Source organism: Varroa jacobsoni, unplaced genomic scaffold (genome assembly GCF_002532875.2).
Source record: "Varroa jacobsoni isolate VJ856 unplaced genomic scaffold, vjacob_1.0 scaffold_227, whole genome shotgun sequence".
Classification (NCBI taxonomy): domain Eukaryota; kingdom Metazoa; phylum Arthropoda; class Arachnida; order Mesostigmata; family Varroidae; genus Varroa; species Varroa jacobsoni.
In genome coordinates this window covers 71032-84306 of record NW_019213129.1, presented here as the reverse complement: position 1 = coordinate 84306, position 13275 = coordinate 71032, and the positions used below count along the sequence as shown (strand labels likewise).

The 13275-nt window shown below is 45.1% G+C and overlaps 1 protein-coding gene across 1 annotated transcript in view; it reads left to right on the top strand.

Moving 5' to 3' along the window:
• Window positions 1–756: 756 nt before the first annotated feature.
• The window catches only part of lbk (leucine-rich repeats and immunoglobulin-like domains protein lambik), a 78412-nt gene continuing 65893 nt past the window's right edge, over window positions 757–13275 (top strand). Inside the window, exon 1 of the mRNA XM_022855734.2 lies at window positions 757–3940. Coding sequence (XP_022711469.1) covers window positions 3753–3940 — 188 coding nt within the window. The 5' untranslated portion in view covers window positions 757–3752. The remainder of the gene's footprint in view (window positions 3941–13275) is intronic.

Here is a 13275-nt window from a genome sequence, read left to right as displayed (position 1 = left end):
GAAGTAACATCAGAAGCGTAACCATGCATCTTACATCGTTAGTTTAATTTAAGATGCCCCACAGGACCTCCGACACAACAAAGTCGACACAGGAAATCACGATGTTAGCGACAACGGTCTATAAATAGGAATAATTTTCGAACCCTTCGCATTACACTCTAGTAGGTCTGCAAGAGTAGTCAGATTGAGAAAAACCGTGCTTTACAAGGCAGCTCAATCTCTATAAATGTAAAACATGTCGTTATGCTTTATCTATACGATTGAATATATATATGTCAATCACAACTATGGAAAGCATTCACCGAACTAGTAAACCACTTCGCCAACTTATCGAGGCTGGTTTATGGAACGTAACCCGACGGAGCCAAAATTAGGCAGGGGCCCCAGACGACAAAACGTATTTGCATACTAGACTGTCACATCATGTGAAATAAAGGTACCGCAGGCCAGTGCGTATGTGTTACGTGCCCAGATAAAGCTGTAACAACAAATAGGAACACTGACGAAATCCTATTTGCTATTGCCATCCACCGAACTCGCGGTCACTAACTCCTATGGTTAGTACTGTTTAGTACCACCAAGTAGTTTTGATTTCACACGTCAATGAAACCTCTTGGAATTCAAAGTAGCATTTCATTGACATTTTTCCACCCGTACGTTCGCATTTAATGTATGCAAGTGATACATACATGCTTTGAACAGCGCTACATTCAGCCTATCGTTCAAAATCTTGCGCCACTGATTCACCGGCAGTGGAAAGGAGGGCACGCAACCGCATTGACCGTAGCGCCACCAGCGGTCACACGCGGAACTAAGTCGACTTGAGGCATTCCCTTCTCAGAGTTGTACGGGCGGGAGTGGGAGCAGGTTGTTATTGGTGCTGTTTTATGTGAAGTAGTAGTAGTAGTAGCAGCAGCAGCAGCAGCAGCATGTGGTCGTCAACTGCTGCTGTGTGAGCTGCGACTACAGCAAGTCAGTGAGTAGCGCAGACAATAATGTCTCGTCAGTCGTTGGCCCGCCATTTTCAGCAGTTTCTGAGTACTACGTTGGTCCCCTCTGCAAGTCTAGTGACCACCGCAACAGTAACGAACGGGATTAAAGACGACGCAGCCGTTCTGGACTACAACTTACTACAAGAAATAAAGGATCGAAAGGGTAATATCAACAAAGCTGCAGGCACTCCGCTAGCTTATGCTACCAAGGAGAGCTACAATCGACTCGCTGTGATCACTTTTCGTTCTCGTCTCGATTTACTGCGGCCAGAAAGGAGTCGTTATCCACTTCGAACGGGGCCATTTCTGCTCGCCTCCGTAGCAGAACGAACATCCGAAGCTGGGGCTATTACTGCACCGAGACGGGTGGAGCAACGACCGCCAAAGCGACCAAAGTCGACATCGTCGTGTTCATGTAGCGGCAGCACAGTAACCCAAACAGTAAAAATTTCCACTGCCGACTTCCACTGCGCGAAAACCTGAGCTTTCGTCGGCAATTTGCCATTGTTGTCATTGTGCTTTTCTATCCTGGAGATCATAGCAGTATTGAAAGCAACGCAAATAGGGATACGGTTCCTGCGACCGCGGACAGCATCGTTGCCGATACTGACCAGCGGTACCGTTCTACCCGACCCACTGCCCGCGCGCTTTGCATAGCTCTATCTGCAGTTACTGGCGTTCGTTCTATTACCGCCAGCTCTACCGGTAGTTACTGCTGCTGCTGCTGCTGCTGCTGCTGCTGCTGCTGAAACGAGCAGCTGCGGCGGGGTGCTCGTGATCGCCCGGTCGCAACACGTACCGATCCTAGTAGCGCAGAGCGCTCGGATTCAGAGTCAGGCTCAGGTGCGGGTCAGGTGGCGGCCGATACTGGCCACATCAATATTGCTAAAACAGTATCAGCAGCAGCAGCAGTAGCGGGCGTGACTACGTTTGCTGGTGCCAGCAGCCACATCAGTTCTAGTCGAAGTTGTTTCACTGTCAGCGAACTTGGTCGCGGCGTTATTGGCGGTGACGCCGTCGACCGGACACGGCGCTGCTTCTAGTCTAACCAGCGCGGCGACTATTGCGGCCATATCGAGAGTGAGCAGTTGTCTCTACGGTCGTCGCAATAGCTACTGCTGCTGCTGAGGTCGCTACCGCAGAGACACGACAGTGTGACTGACGGCGGCAACGGCAACGGCAACGACAACGACGGGTCTCCGCTACTCTCGCAGCCGCCTCTGCGGGAAACCGTACTCGTGGGAGCATAGTCGGTCACGACTATCGATGCGACCAGTGAATACAAGACTGGCGTAATCGCGCAGCTGACCCATCGCCAGAAGACCTGCAAGCAGGAGGATCCAAGGACAAGCCGCCGATGGCGACCCGCAGTGACAACGCCAATCGCGAGAGAGCAAAAACGAGAAAAAACCGAGCGAGTGAACGAGCTAACAGGCAATTGCGTAACAGGCAACAGCAGTAGCTGCAGAGAATGCGCAACGACGAGATTGCTTTGGCCCGACCAGCCCCGTTGGCGTGTGCAGAGTCGCACCTTATCGAGAGAAGCTCCTGAGAACGCAACTGATTGAGCTGGTTTTCACTAGTAATTATTACTACTATTTTTTTTGACCATTGTTACTGTGGCTGTTGGCGACGGTGCTCGCGGTGGCGCTACGAGGGTGTAAGCGTATCAGGAGTGAAAAGTAGCTGACACAGAGACTGCATTGCGGGTCAAAGGGGGTAACCGAAACTGAAGTTCGGCGTTCACAACAAACAAGTCGAATAATGATAGAAAAAAAAAACCGAAAGAAAAATAAACTAAGCAGCGGGTGATCTTCGCGATATGTGATTAGCTGAGGTTCGCCGTTTTGAGCTAAGATGATAAAAAGCGGTATGATTTCGCTTGTGGATCCATCTATCTATCTATCTATCTATCTACGATATCGTATCGCCGTTATACCCTTCGCGCGCGATATTGTGATGATGATCTACTGCGACGCTGAGTGGCCACGCGGCCTCATTGATCAATCAATCAGCAGCAGGAGCTCTAGAAACGTCAGCAGTCCTCGAATGCTACATGTAAATTGAAAAGAGGAGACCTTCAGACTGTCAACTGGCTGGCATCCGAGGCTTTATCAAGAAATTGAGTATGGCGCAGTATGCGGTCGCGCTGAGCCGGTTGTGAATGTGTCTGCATGTGTGAGTGTGCGCACCTCCCTAGTTATTGTCTAGTAAAACAAGCGGATAAATAGAAGATTAGCGCTTCTTGTCATCAGCATCGACGTCTGACAGCGAAGTGGAGTGCGCCGTTACTCAGTCAACCTGTTCATAGTTGGTGGGTCAGTTATTAATTGAAGAGCGCATTGGGCATCTCCGTCGTTCGGTCCCCCCATAATTGTGTATCATATTGAGGATCTATCTACATATATTCAGCTATAACATTATCTACTACTACGATCGTAGATCTACTAGTGCGATTATGTAATGTGCATTACATAGTTAGTTGGTGGCGTGAATTTGTGAGTCCTCACTCAGTTATTCGTATATATATATAATCAAGTTGTGTGGCATATGTGCCCCCGAGTGATGCGCAGTGAGTCTATGACAATACACCTCCTATTAACTATAACCCCGGGGTAATGTGTATCTCGACCGACTAAGTAGTCAGCCAAGGTGATCTGTGTACGGCCCAGCTTAACTACGGACGGGCGTAGCTCTCTAGAACCGCTGCTGTTATCGTATCGTCCATCATCACCAGCACAGTGTAACCGCAAAAGAGAAATGACCGCCTCAGTCGCCTGGGTGGTTCGGTGGACACAATTTGTGCTATTTCTTTCGTTGTCTGGGGTAACACGGGGTCAGCACATGTTCTGCCCTGCTCTCTGCACCTGCCTCGAGGAGTTCGTCGACTGCAGTCGCAAAGGGCTCACCACCGTTCCTCAGGATCTGCCCAGCTGGACCCTACGTTTGTGAGTATTATGGCTATCATAATATATATATATATATATATACCATCACCATAATCACCATTGTGTTGAAACGAAGTGGAGACGACGTTTAACGGGAGTCTTCTTGGAAACGGCCTGGATAGCCGAAGGCTCGAGTAGTCAGCTGTACCCTCTTAATATCAGTGTACACCCTTCCATATATGTTAGCCTTCGTTAGAGCTTTTGGAACGCTATCATATCATTACAGAAGAAACAGCGGCAGTACTGGGTCACACTATATGTCCCGCTATTAGTTTTTATTTCATTATCATTCTGCGAATGATTCATTTACCTTTTGTAACAACAGAGATTAGTAAGACAAAAAAAACCTTGGCATGGGAAGCAGCTATTGTTTTTATTATTTAATACGGTTATCTTTTGTTCGTGCAGTTATGTGCTTTTACGTCAGTGACTAGACCTGTTTGCCCGGGTGTGTATGTGCGACATTAGGTTAGTCCGCGTCACCGTTGCCACTGGCAGGGGCATCGTTGTAGACACGTGGTTGTCGGCCTATCATGGTCACTATTCAATACCTGACTATTTAATACCTGTCCGGGCGGTCATTTGTTTGTTCTATGATGCTACTTGGATCTCCTGCTGGCTCCATCGATCTGAGTTGCCTTCTAGTAGTCCGCCGAAAACGCTGGGATCACAACTACTGTCGTTACTGTTGCAGCTGTCTCCAACTGCAGCCGCGTGTGCAACACAGTCAACGACTGGCATAGGAGTCGATCTATGGTGCTGTTTTTGCAGCTGTTGCTGATGCAGACATATAGCGTCTGCGTCCCGCTCGGCCGATGGGCCTAGTAGTCGCGCCAGGCCAAAGACGACAGACACATAGCGAGTGACCGATAACAGTGTAAGACGTTTGATGGTAATGTGGTCACCTAGACTATCATGAGCGTTGGAAAGGTTTCCTCTATATGACTTACGAGATGCCCCGCAACCGTTAGCCTTACGTTGCATGTGTAACTGGCCCTATTACGCAGGACACTACATTCATATGAAAAGAAGCGCGCCAGTAGCGTGTGTTGTCTTACGTTGCCGAAAATTGCTCTGATACCTGCCTTGGCATATATACTTTATCTTCAATGCGGATTCGTAGTTTATTAACTGCTTTCCAATCAAAGTATCCGATCGACACCGTTGCGATGAGCAAATTTTTTTGTGTTTTTGCTGGATGTGTAAGATGTGATGCTTTGTCAAAATAGGTCATATTGTAGAGTGCGTGCAGTGTATGAAGGAAGGTGGTTGAAAACTGTGACGAAAACGCAGCCTCAGTAACATCCATTGCGTAGGAACCCCACGCGGACGCATAGCACAGTCTAATCCGGTGTGTTATTATGCTTAGTGTACATGAACGTACGGACTTGTACACAACGAATGAGGTCCACCACAAAGAGCAGCTACTGCTGATAAAGCATTAATAGCTTTTGAATCGTTTGCAACTGAAGCTTAGTGATGATCCGCAAAAGTATCACTCATTCCTATGCATACAGTCTCATCGTTAGGTGATCATTCGCGGCCTTTTCTGACCTTACGCCAAGAAACAGCCGCTAAAGTTAGCAGTAATCAAGCTCTCTTTAGTAACCATAATCGCCTAACCAGCATCTGGTGAATGCTGAACCACATTTCAACAATCGGCCTTCAGAGATCAACTAGCTGTTAGAAAACAACGGCAGCTGTACGACGATGAACCTGACAAAAGAAGCATTACAGAGAATGAGAAACCTTTTGCTCAACATGAAAACGGAGTCAATTGGATTTGTTCCATGCAGCCTTTCTATGTTTAGAGTTTTTCTCAACACGGTACGAACCTGGACCACAATGTGACCCAAAGATTTGCAGGCAAATACGTTACCCACTAGGCCGTCTCCAGTGAGACAGCCTATTTCCACCTAATGTTTGCTTTGATTGACAGCTATGATATTGGTACGAAGTTTCACTATGATGAGAGCAGTATAGCTATTTTTACCTCAGGTCTTATTATCCTGTTTCCACGACGACGTTTGTTGCTTGTTTTATAGGGCTTTTGAGCCAGGGGAAACAATAATAGGGAAACAATAATATTCACTCCGGTTGGTACTTGAAAAAAAGTTGCGTGCATAGGGATTAAGTACTGGACTTGTAAAAAAAAACAAAAAAGGATTATTGTTTGCTTACTTTCTGCCGTTATTAAAATCGAAACCTGATATAAAGCGATGTACAGACATACTGTGTAATCGTGTCTAGAATGCGATGTTATGAACAGATCGAGATACAGGTGGATATGAGTGTGTCGCAATTGGGTTTCTTTTTAGTAGTTAACTTGTTATCCAGTTGTGGTCTTTCCAAAGTTGAGCCATAAGTTGTGATCATAAATATCTGCCTGGGTTCGTGTCGTTGTATCGATAGAAAGAGATGTATAAGAGTCTGACCAGTGTCTTAAACTCCCGTCAATGGCTGAACATGCTGGATCTGGCCAACTTCCGATGGCCAGAGAAGGAGGAAAAATTATATACAAAGGCAGAATTTATATTCAGAAGGAAGAGCCATAGATCGGTGCCCAGTCGGAACGTCTGAGTGTAGTAGGCAAAATTCGTTAAGAGAGGACTCTTGTTAGGTCGACTCAGTGCCGGGCGGTCACTCGTTGCCTGAAATGAGCTCACCGTTGCTGTCGCTGCTGCAGCCGTTCCATAATACGATAGCCATGCAATTGACGTATCAGGCGTGGCAGAAGCACTTGTCACGTGGCAGCAGCTTATGGGCCACCTTTTATGCCTAAGAAACAATGTTCTTTAAGGACTCGTGACGCTACCATGAGAATGAAAAATATCTGCTGATGGGACCGATTTTCCTGACATCCCTTCTTCACCAGCGTACACATTGGTCCAGACGCTAATACAATGGTATCTCCAATTGGCATACATATTCTGTATACACATAAAAGCATCTAATTCGAAGCATGTAATTTTCCCTAATGTACTTTATGCGTATATGTATAAAGTTGAAAAGATCCAACTTTACTTGCAGTTGCAGTTTCTAGTAGAGTTTTTCCGATCAATCATCGAATCCACTTAGAAATACAGTAATAATATTAGGCTGTTACAGAGGAAATCGGCGGATATTTTGAATAAGCTGGATAACTATCCACCGACAGCAGACAAATACTTGAAATTGACTACAGAAACTTGAGTAAAAACCGGTTAAGTTTACTTCAAGAGAAACAGCTTCATAAAGTTGAAAACATTTTTTAGTATTGACAATCAGTACTCAGCGGTTAAGTGTTGCTTCTCAGGGGCCAGAGTGCCTAACGAAGACATTAGAGAAGGAGATTTCAAGTAAGAATAGAGTACGTGAATGGTGCAAACGTTTCAAGAATGACGATTAGAGCATTAAAAACCAGTGAGAAGACGACTAAACGTTGGTAGCCGAAGGACCCTACGAAAGTAGGGTTTGAGGTCCAAGAGCTTTATCGGCTAAAACTGGTATTTTACATTGAACGTGTAAGAACGTGAAGAAGAAGAAGAAGTATACCCGAGTAAAAAATGGGTCCTCCGTGAATGTGGCGTATTGCACATCCTATTTTGGGAACCTTAATGAATAAACAACCCGTCTGGAGTGTATGGTCGTCACAGGGGTCACATGGCTAAATATCCACTGCTAGTCTGAGGGGAAGCAAGCAAAGGATTGAAATGGCCCTGGACAAAAATCGAGTTCGACTTGATTCGGACATAAGGTGAAGCACTTGTATCTGCTACGACGGGATACTCGCAAAAAATGAATGCGCTCCATATCTCGATTTTCATAAGGAATAGCAGTCTGGTTAATTGTATAAATATGTCAAGCCTCCATTGGAAATGTTCTCCAATCGGCTTATTCCCTCGATACAGGCCCCGTGCGATTTCGAGGCTCTCAATGCTTTAATAAGGGCAAGTAGTGGGCAAGCATATCCCAGTATCGATTTACTTTGAGGAAGTACAAATAGAGGAATTACGTATGGGACCTCGACTAGTAGAAACATGGATGTTCAGAAGCTGCTAGAGCGCTGATATAAAAAGGAGAGTATTTCTACCTCACAACCATAACTAGTTCGTCTAAGATTTAAAAAAAAAAACATATCATTCCAACCGAACTACTTCACGACTTACTAAAATGCCCGCCGGATTTACTTGTAGCAGCTGAATTATAAATAAGCTGGTAAATAATATAAATTATTGTGTACCAGCCCATTAAGTAACGTTTCTCTATCGCAGTCCCGCCCCCCCGACGTGGCCATTTGTTATGATTTGTTTGTTAAATAAGGATGATTATAAATTTGTTCGTATGATTCGGGCACCGGCTGTGTCGCTCGTGTCGATGTGTTGCTCTTCGTTCGACAGGAAACTCGGCTGATGGCGGGCTGGGAAGATCTATCGTTCTCGCTGCTGTTGCAATCTCTGTATATATTTCTTCAACCTTCCTCAGTACGACATTAAAGGCGGGAGGATACTTAACAGATACAGGCATGACGATATTTAGCCTTTTCTCGTAGAGAACTCAAGAGCATCGTCGTGCGCCTGTGCGATAAACCATGGCTATGAGTTTTGAAAGAAAATATTATGGTTTTGTCGGCCATATCTACCGTGTTCGCTTACTGCACATATATGAGCTATGCTGGTCTCTCACAGAGAAACTCTTCACAGAGTTCTATTCGTTTAGCTTTTTTTGTTATTGCTATTGCTCCTGTCTTTGAGTACGTGCAAAGCGTGTCAGGTTTTTCCCTCCGCAATGTTTTCGTATATATATATATATATATATATACATATAGCGAGGATGGCAATGATGTCGCCGAGCCGATTGAGTCGTTATGAAATTGAAACTACTGTTTGTCATCCCAGTTAAAATTCAAAAAAAGACGATCACACTCGAAGGCCTGTTAATGGTTGTTGTCCGTTTGCCATCGGCTGTGCTATGGAGTAAACGATATCACTGTTCCTGCGTTGACGCTGTTCTGTTTATATTTATTGTCGATGATACGGAAAGACGTAGAGAAAAGGGCGACAGGAGGGCGGAAACCCTCAACCGGTACTCATCGAACCGTTTAGATGGTATTGACGATGATTTACCTAAAATATTGATCATCATTATTAAGATATCGATCAATCAGTACCGCTGAATGAAGCGGCCGTTACGCTGTTTATATGTTATGTTTGCGAAAATGGACCTATTGTCCTGTCGCTGCGGTAATCGTCGACTGGCGTGAATATCGCCCGGGTAAAATGGGTCGCGCCATTGTGTCCGGCACGCTGGCGTATAGATCTGCCTACTAAACAACGGGTATTCCCAAGATCACTGTCGATCAAACTGTTAACGCTGGAATACAGCATATTGGTCCAGTAAAGCCGCTTAAGCGTGAAGAAAAAATGGCCCAGAAACAATGCATGCTAGATTCTGTTACAAATATCTAGCACTGCTTGAATCTAATGCTATAATCGTAAGCATTGTAGGTCACTTTAACTATATTACGTGTTATTGCATCGCCGGCGACTACACAAGTCGCGCGTTCCGTAATGGGGATAGACAGCTTATGTTTGATCATGGGTATGGAATAGAATAAATCGACGTGTTCTGGTCTGGGTAGGACTGTGTGTACATCAAATACGCTGAGCAAAAGCGTACGGACTTACGAGTCACAGTGGAATTATGAAGGTCATCTAGGCTGGACAGGATGGAACACGTCACGTAAACGAGCGTGACAAGTTTTCCATTAAGGAACGGCATTCCCGACGGAGCATTGCGCCTATTCCCAAACTGAAGTTGTTACAAAATGCTATCTGCTGGAGCGATAAGTCGGCTCTCTGTAGGTAGTCTCGCATAAGACCGTGAAGTAGAAATTCAACAGTATTTCACAATGAGGTAGCATTATACGCATGCATCTCCATCGTGGTGTCGCACCCTGACTGACCTAACATGAACTATAAAATACAATATAAACACTGCCCATTCGGTCCTTCGTACATGTTTGTACCCTCCGTGGCTGGCAAGTCGTTCAATCATTTCGACTGCTTGAAGGATATCTAATGGCATAATATTCCCGCCTGACCACAGGAATACCGGAGAAGCAGTTTGGTAGACGCTAGTTTTTGTGGCGAAATCATAGTTCTGTTGGCCTTCCCTCTGCTCTCAGCGAATAACAACATCAGTTATGCGGACCTCAGCACGCCAATGGCGTTGAAGCACGGATTTGCTTTTCTTGTTCTTCTTGGTTCACTCCAGCTCTTCACCCAATAACTGACGCACGCTTGCTTGATGATACCCCCCGACCTTAGCTACGTACAGCCGATCTTTCTTTTTCTTCTAACGCTTTAGTTAAGTTGACTCTCCCCCACCCCCTTTTGTCTATTCCACTCGCTGATTCGGAATGCATATCCCATGTTGGGTGGGTCTCTTCTCGAGGCTGTTTCAACGTAACCGTTTCTTGTCTGATTTTGTCTTTCGTTCTATTGTTCACGCTCCGCCGTTGTTTGATGCTGGTGGCAGCGGTATCTATCAGCTTTCAGCTTGGTTCCGTTTCGCGCGTGATTGCTGCAGTTCTTTAAGCATCTTTTTTTTTTTTTTTTTTTTTTTTTTAATATGTAGATATTAGAGAGAGACAGAGAGAGAGAGAGGAGAGAGAGATAGAGAGATAAAAAAGGAAGAAAGAGGTGTGCGAAACATGGGAACGAAGAGTTTTCTACATGTATTATTACTGCTATTACTCGTACTGAAGTGCACAGCATCAATGTAGCAGCGTGCACGAAAACGGCCGTTCCAAGGCCGTCATTGCTGTTGGCATTGGTATGAATGTTGCTTCGGCTTGTGCCAGATAGTCTGTTTGTCGGTGGCCATCCAAATCATCGTCGTCGTAAGACGAATCCTGTTTGTAGTTCTTCATGCTCGTATATCGGAAACTTCGAGATTGGGGGTGTCGGTACATTCAACCATTGTGTGCGTTGCCCCAATGACAGACGAATACGTCGAGTGTAAGGGGTTCGTGGGGGGTGATTCGATGTGGTAGTGTAGGTAATTCTATTCAGCAGCAGTAATTCTATGCAAATGCGACAGCCGCTTTGCAACCTTATCCGCTTCATAACTCTGGCGGCTATACTGGTCTATAGGTCTGAACCGGCTCCCGCAGCCTGAAACAGGTCACACGAGAGAAAAGTAAAAAGAAAAAGAAGAAATAAATCGACAGAGAAAAGGATGAAGTAGCGAGTGAAGACAAGGAGGCAAACTCAGCCGATTTGTGACGGGTCTGCTGCTAAAGCTTCTGTTACGACCCATGCACCAACGAATTTTTGGGTCGAACTGAAGCTACAATAGACATAGAGGTACTAGGAAAGTATGCGATAATTATTAGAATTGTGATGGTGTGAAAGCATTAGGGGGTAGCGGATGAAATTGAATGGTCGGCTACTGTTATTTTGTTTGATTGCTGCAGTGGCCACCTGAGTACACGATTTTCATTTAGCGACTGGCAACCGTCGACTGGTGCGGAGACGAACGCGCCAATCTAGTTCCAGTTCGTCTAATTGAACCTAAATGTTTTACGTTCAACACCGCCCTTAGACATTCTATCTGACGGCTGATTCCCAGTACGAAAGAAAGAGCGTTTACGCTCGGCTTCGAGTCTACACCACCGCGTATCCGCAAGCTTAGCAGGCAAATACGTCACCCACAAAACTAGAACGGGAACACCTGCCAGTTTTTAGTAAGTTATGTAGGCAAGTACGCGCAGCGCTTCTATTACATTCATATGCATGATCAGACCTCTGAGTGCTTCTGATAGCTCTCGTTCGTCTATACAGCTTAAATGAGCAGCAAATGTTTGATCATCGAACAGTAGAATGCCCTCTGTTGATCAACGGCTTTCTTTCGAAGAAAGCAGCAAAAACAACAGACAGAATCAGGAAAAATGTGCAGAGAATTATCCTTTTTTCTTTATAGTTATTTACCTGTGAATTTTGCGAGATGGCATGTTACCTGCTAAAATCCCGCTCCGTAATCATGGAGTTGGGAGATAGCACTAACAAACTGATGCGTTTAATCCTAGAACGGTGGGCCTTTGCGATACAAATCTAGTATACCGACATGAATATTGTAAGCTAACAAGCTAGTTTCTATAGCCATTTTGGGAAAAATCATGCGTCTCATGTGAAACAGTTCTTCTGTCAAATAACATCCCATCTTTGAATTCGCGAGTCGTGTGTGTCACCTAATTATTAATTGTTTTTTGCCATTAGAAGATGGCAAACAGTTTAATAAAGATAACAGAATTCACTGTTGATGGCTTCAACATTTTGTCGAAGAGGTTTTCCCCATATGCCGTACGAGCTCGTTCAGAGAATTAGCACTGAACATGCAAAGCATCACAGCGTAACATGCAACGTGCAAAACAGTTATATTATATAAATGGCAAACGCAGAAGCAGTGAATGCAGTTTGGGCGAAAGAAACTTAAGCGCACAATTTGGCAATAGAGATGATGCTTTTATCCTGCTTTAGGCGTTAGGATTCATCAGGAGCGAAGTAGGTAGGACTAGCGACTTCCACGTCCCTGGCTATCTCACTCGCTACTTCTTTCACAATGAAGGTGAGCACCCCGCTGCCCACAGGCAAGGACACGACGACGACGCACCGCGCAAACGAGTGACCCATAGGAGGACTAATATGTGTGTATAAAAATGCAACGCCGCACGTGTTATTGCTCTGAAGAAGCTTGTAATGGCTAGTCAGACGAAAAGCTGGACAGAAAAGTGCGCTATAGGGGTAATATCGGCACACGGGTACACTTATAGCTGCGGCATGATGCGGCAAGTGCTATACTGCGCGAACTAATTTTGAGCTCAAGCGGTAATTAATTTTTAGTTTAAAACAGGATGTTTGTGCTCTATGCTGTTATGATCGCCTAGGAAAGAGGTTCGTGTCAGCAGGTCAAATATCCTTTTTTTCAAGCTGTCAAGTAAAAAAAAACTTCTCTGCAACCAAAAACTTCCAGAAAGTTTAAGTAAATGACGCCGAGTGAAGGGGTTAATCGTAGGTGTTTAAGTTGCAATTTTTTCATGAGTTTCGACTACTTAGCGGATACGGGTGAGGTCGACCTTCTTGACTTTTCAGTCTCCACCAAAAACGTTGACGGGAAAGTGAGTGTTGATAAAAGCTAAGCATTCCTCTTTTCTAATCGTGAGCCCCCATTAGAATAGGTCGGAACTACAGCTGTAGGCGTGAAATATACAAATGAGTGGAGTGATGATTTCTGCGAAGGTGTAGACAACATCCTCTCTGGGGGAATACGAAAATAATAGCAGGATTTAGAAC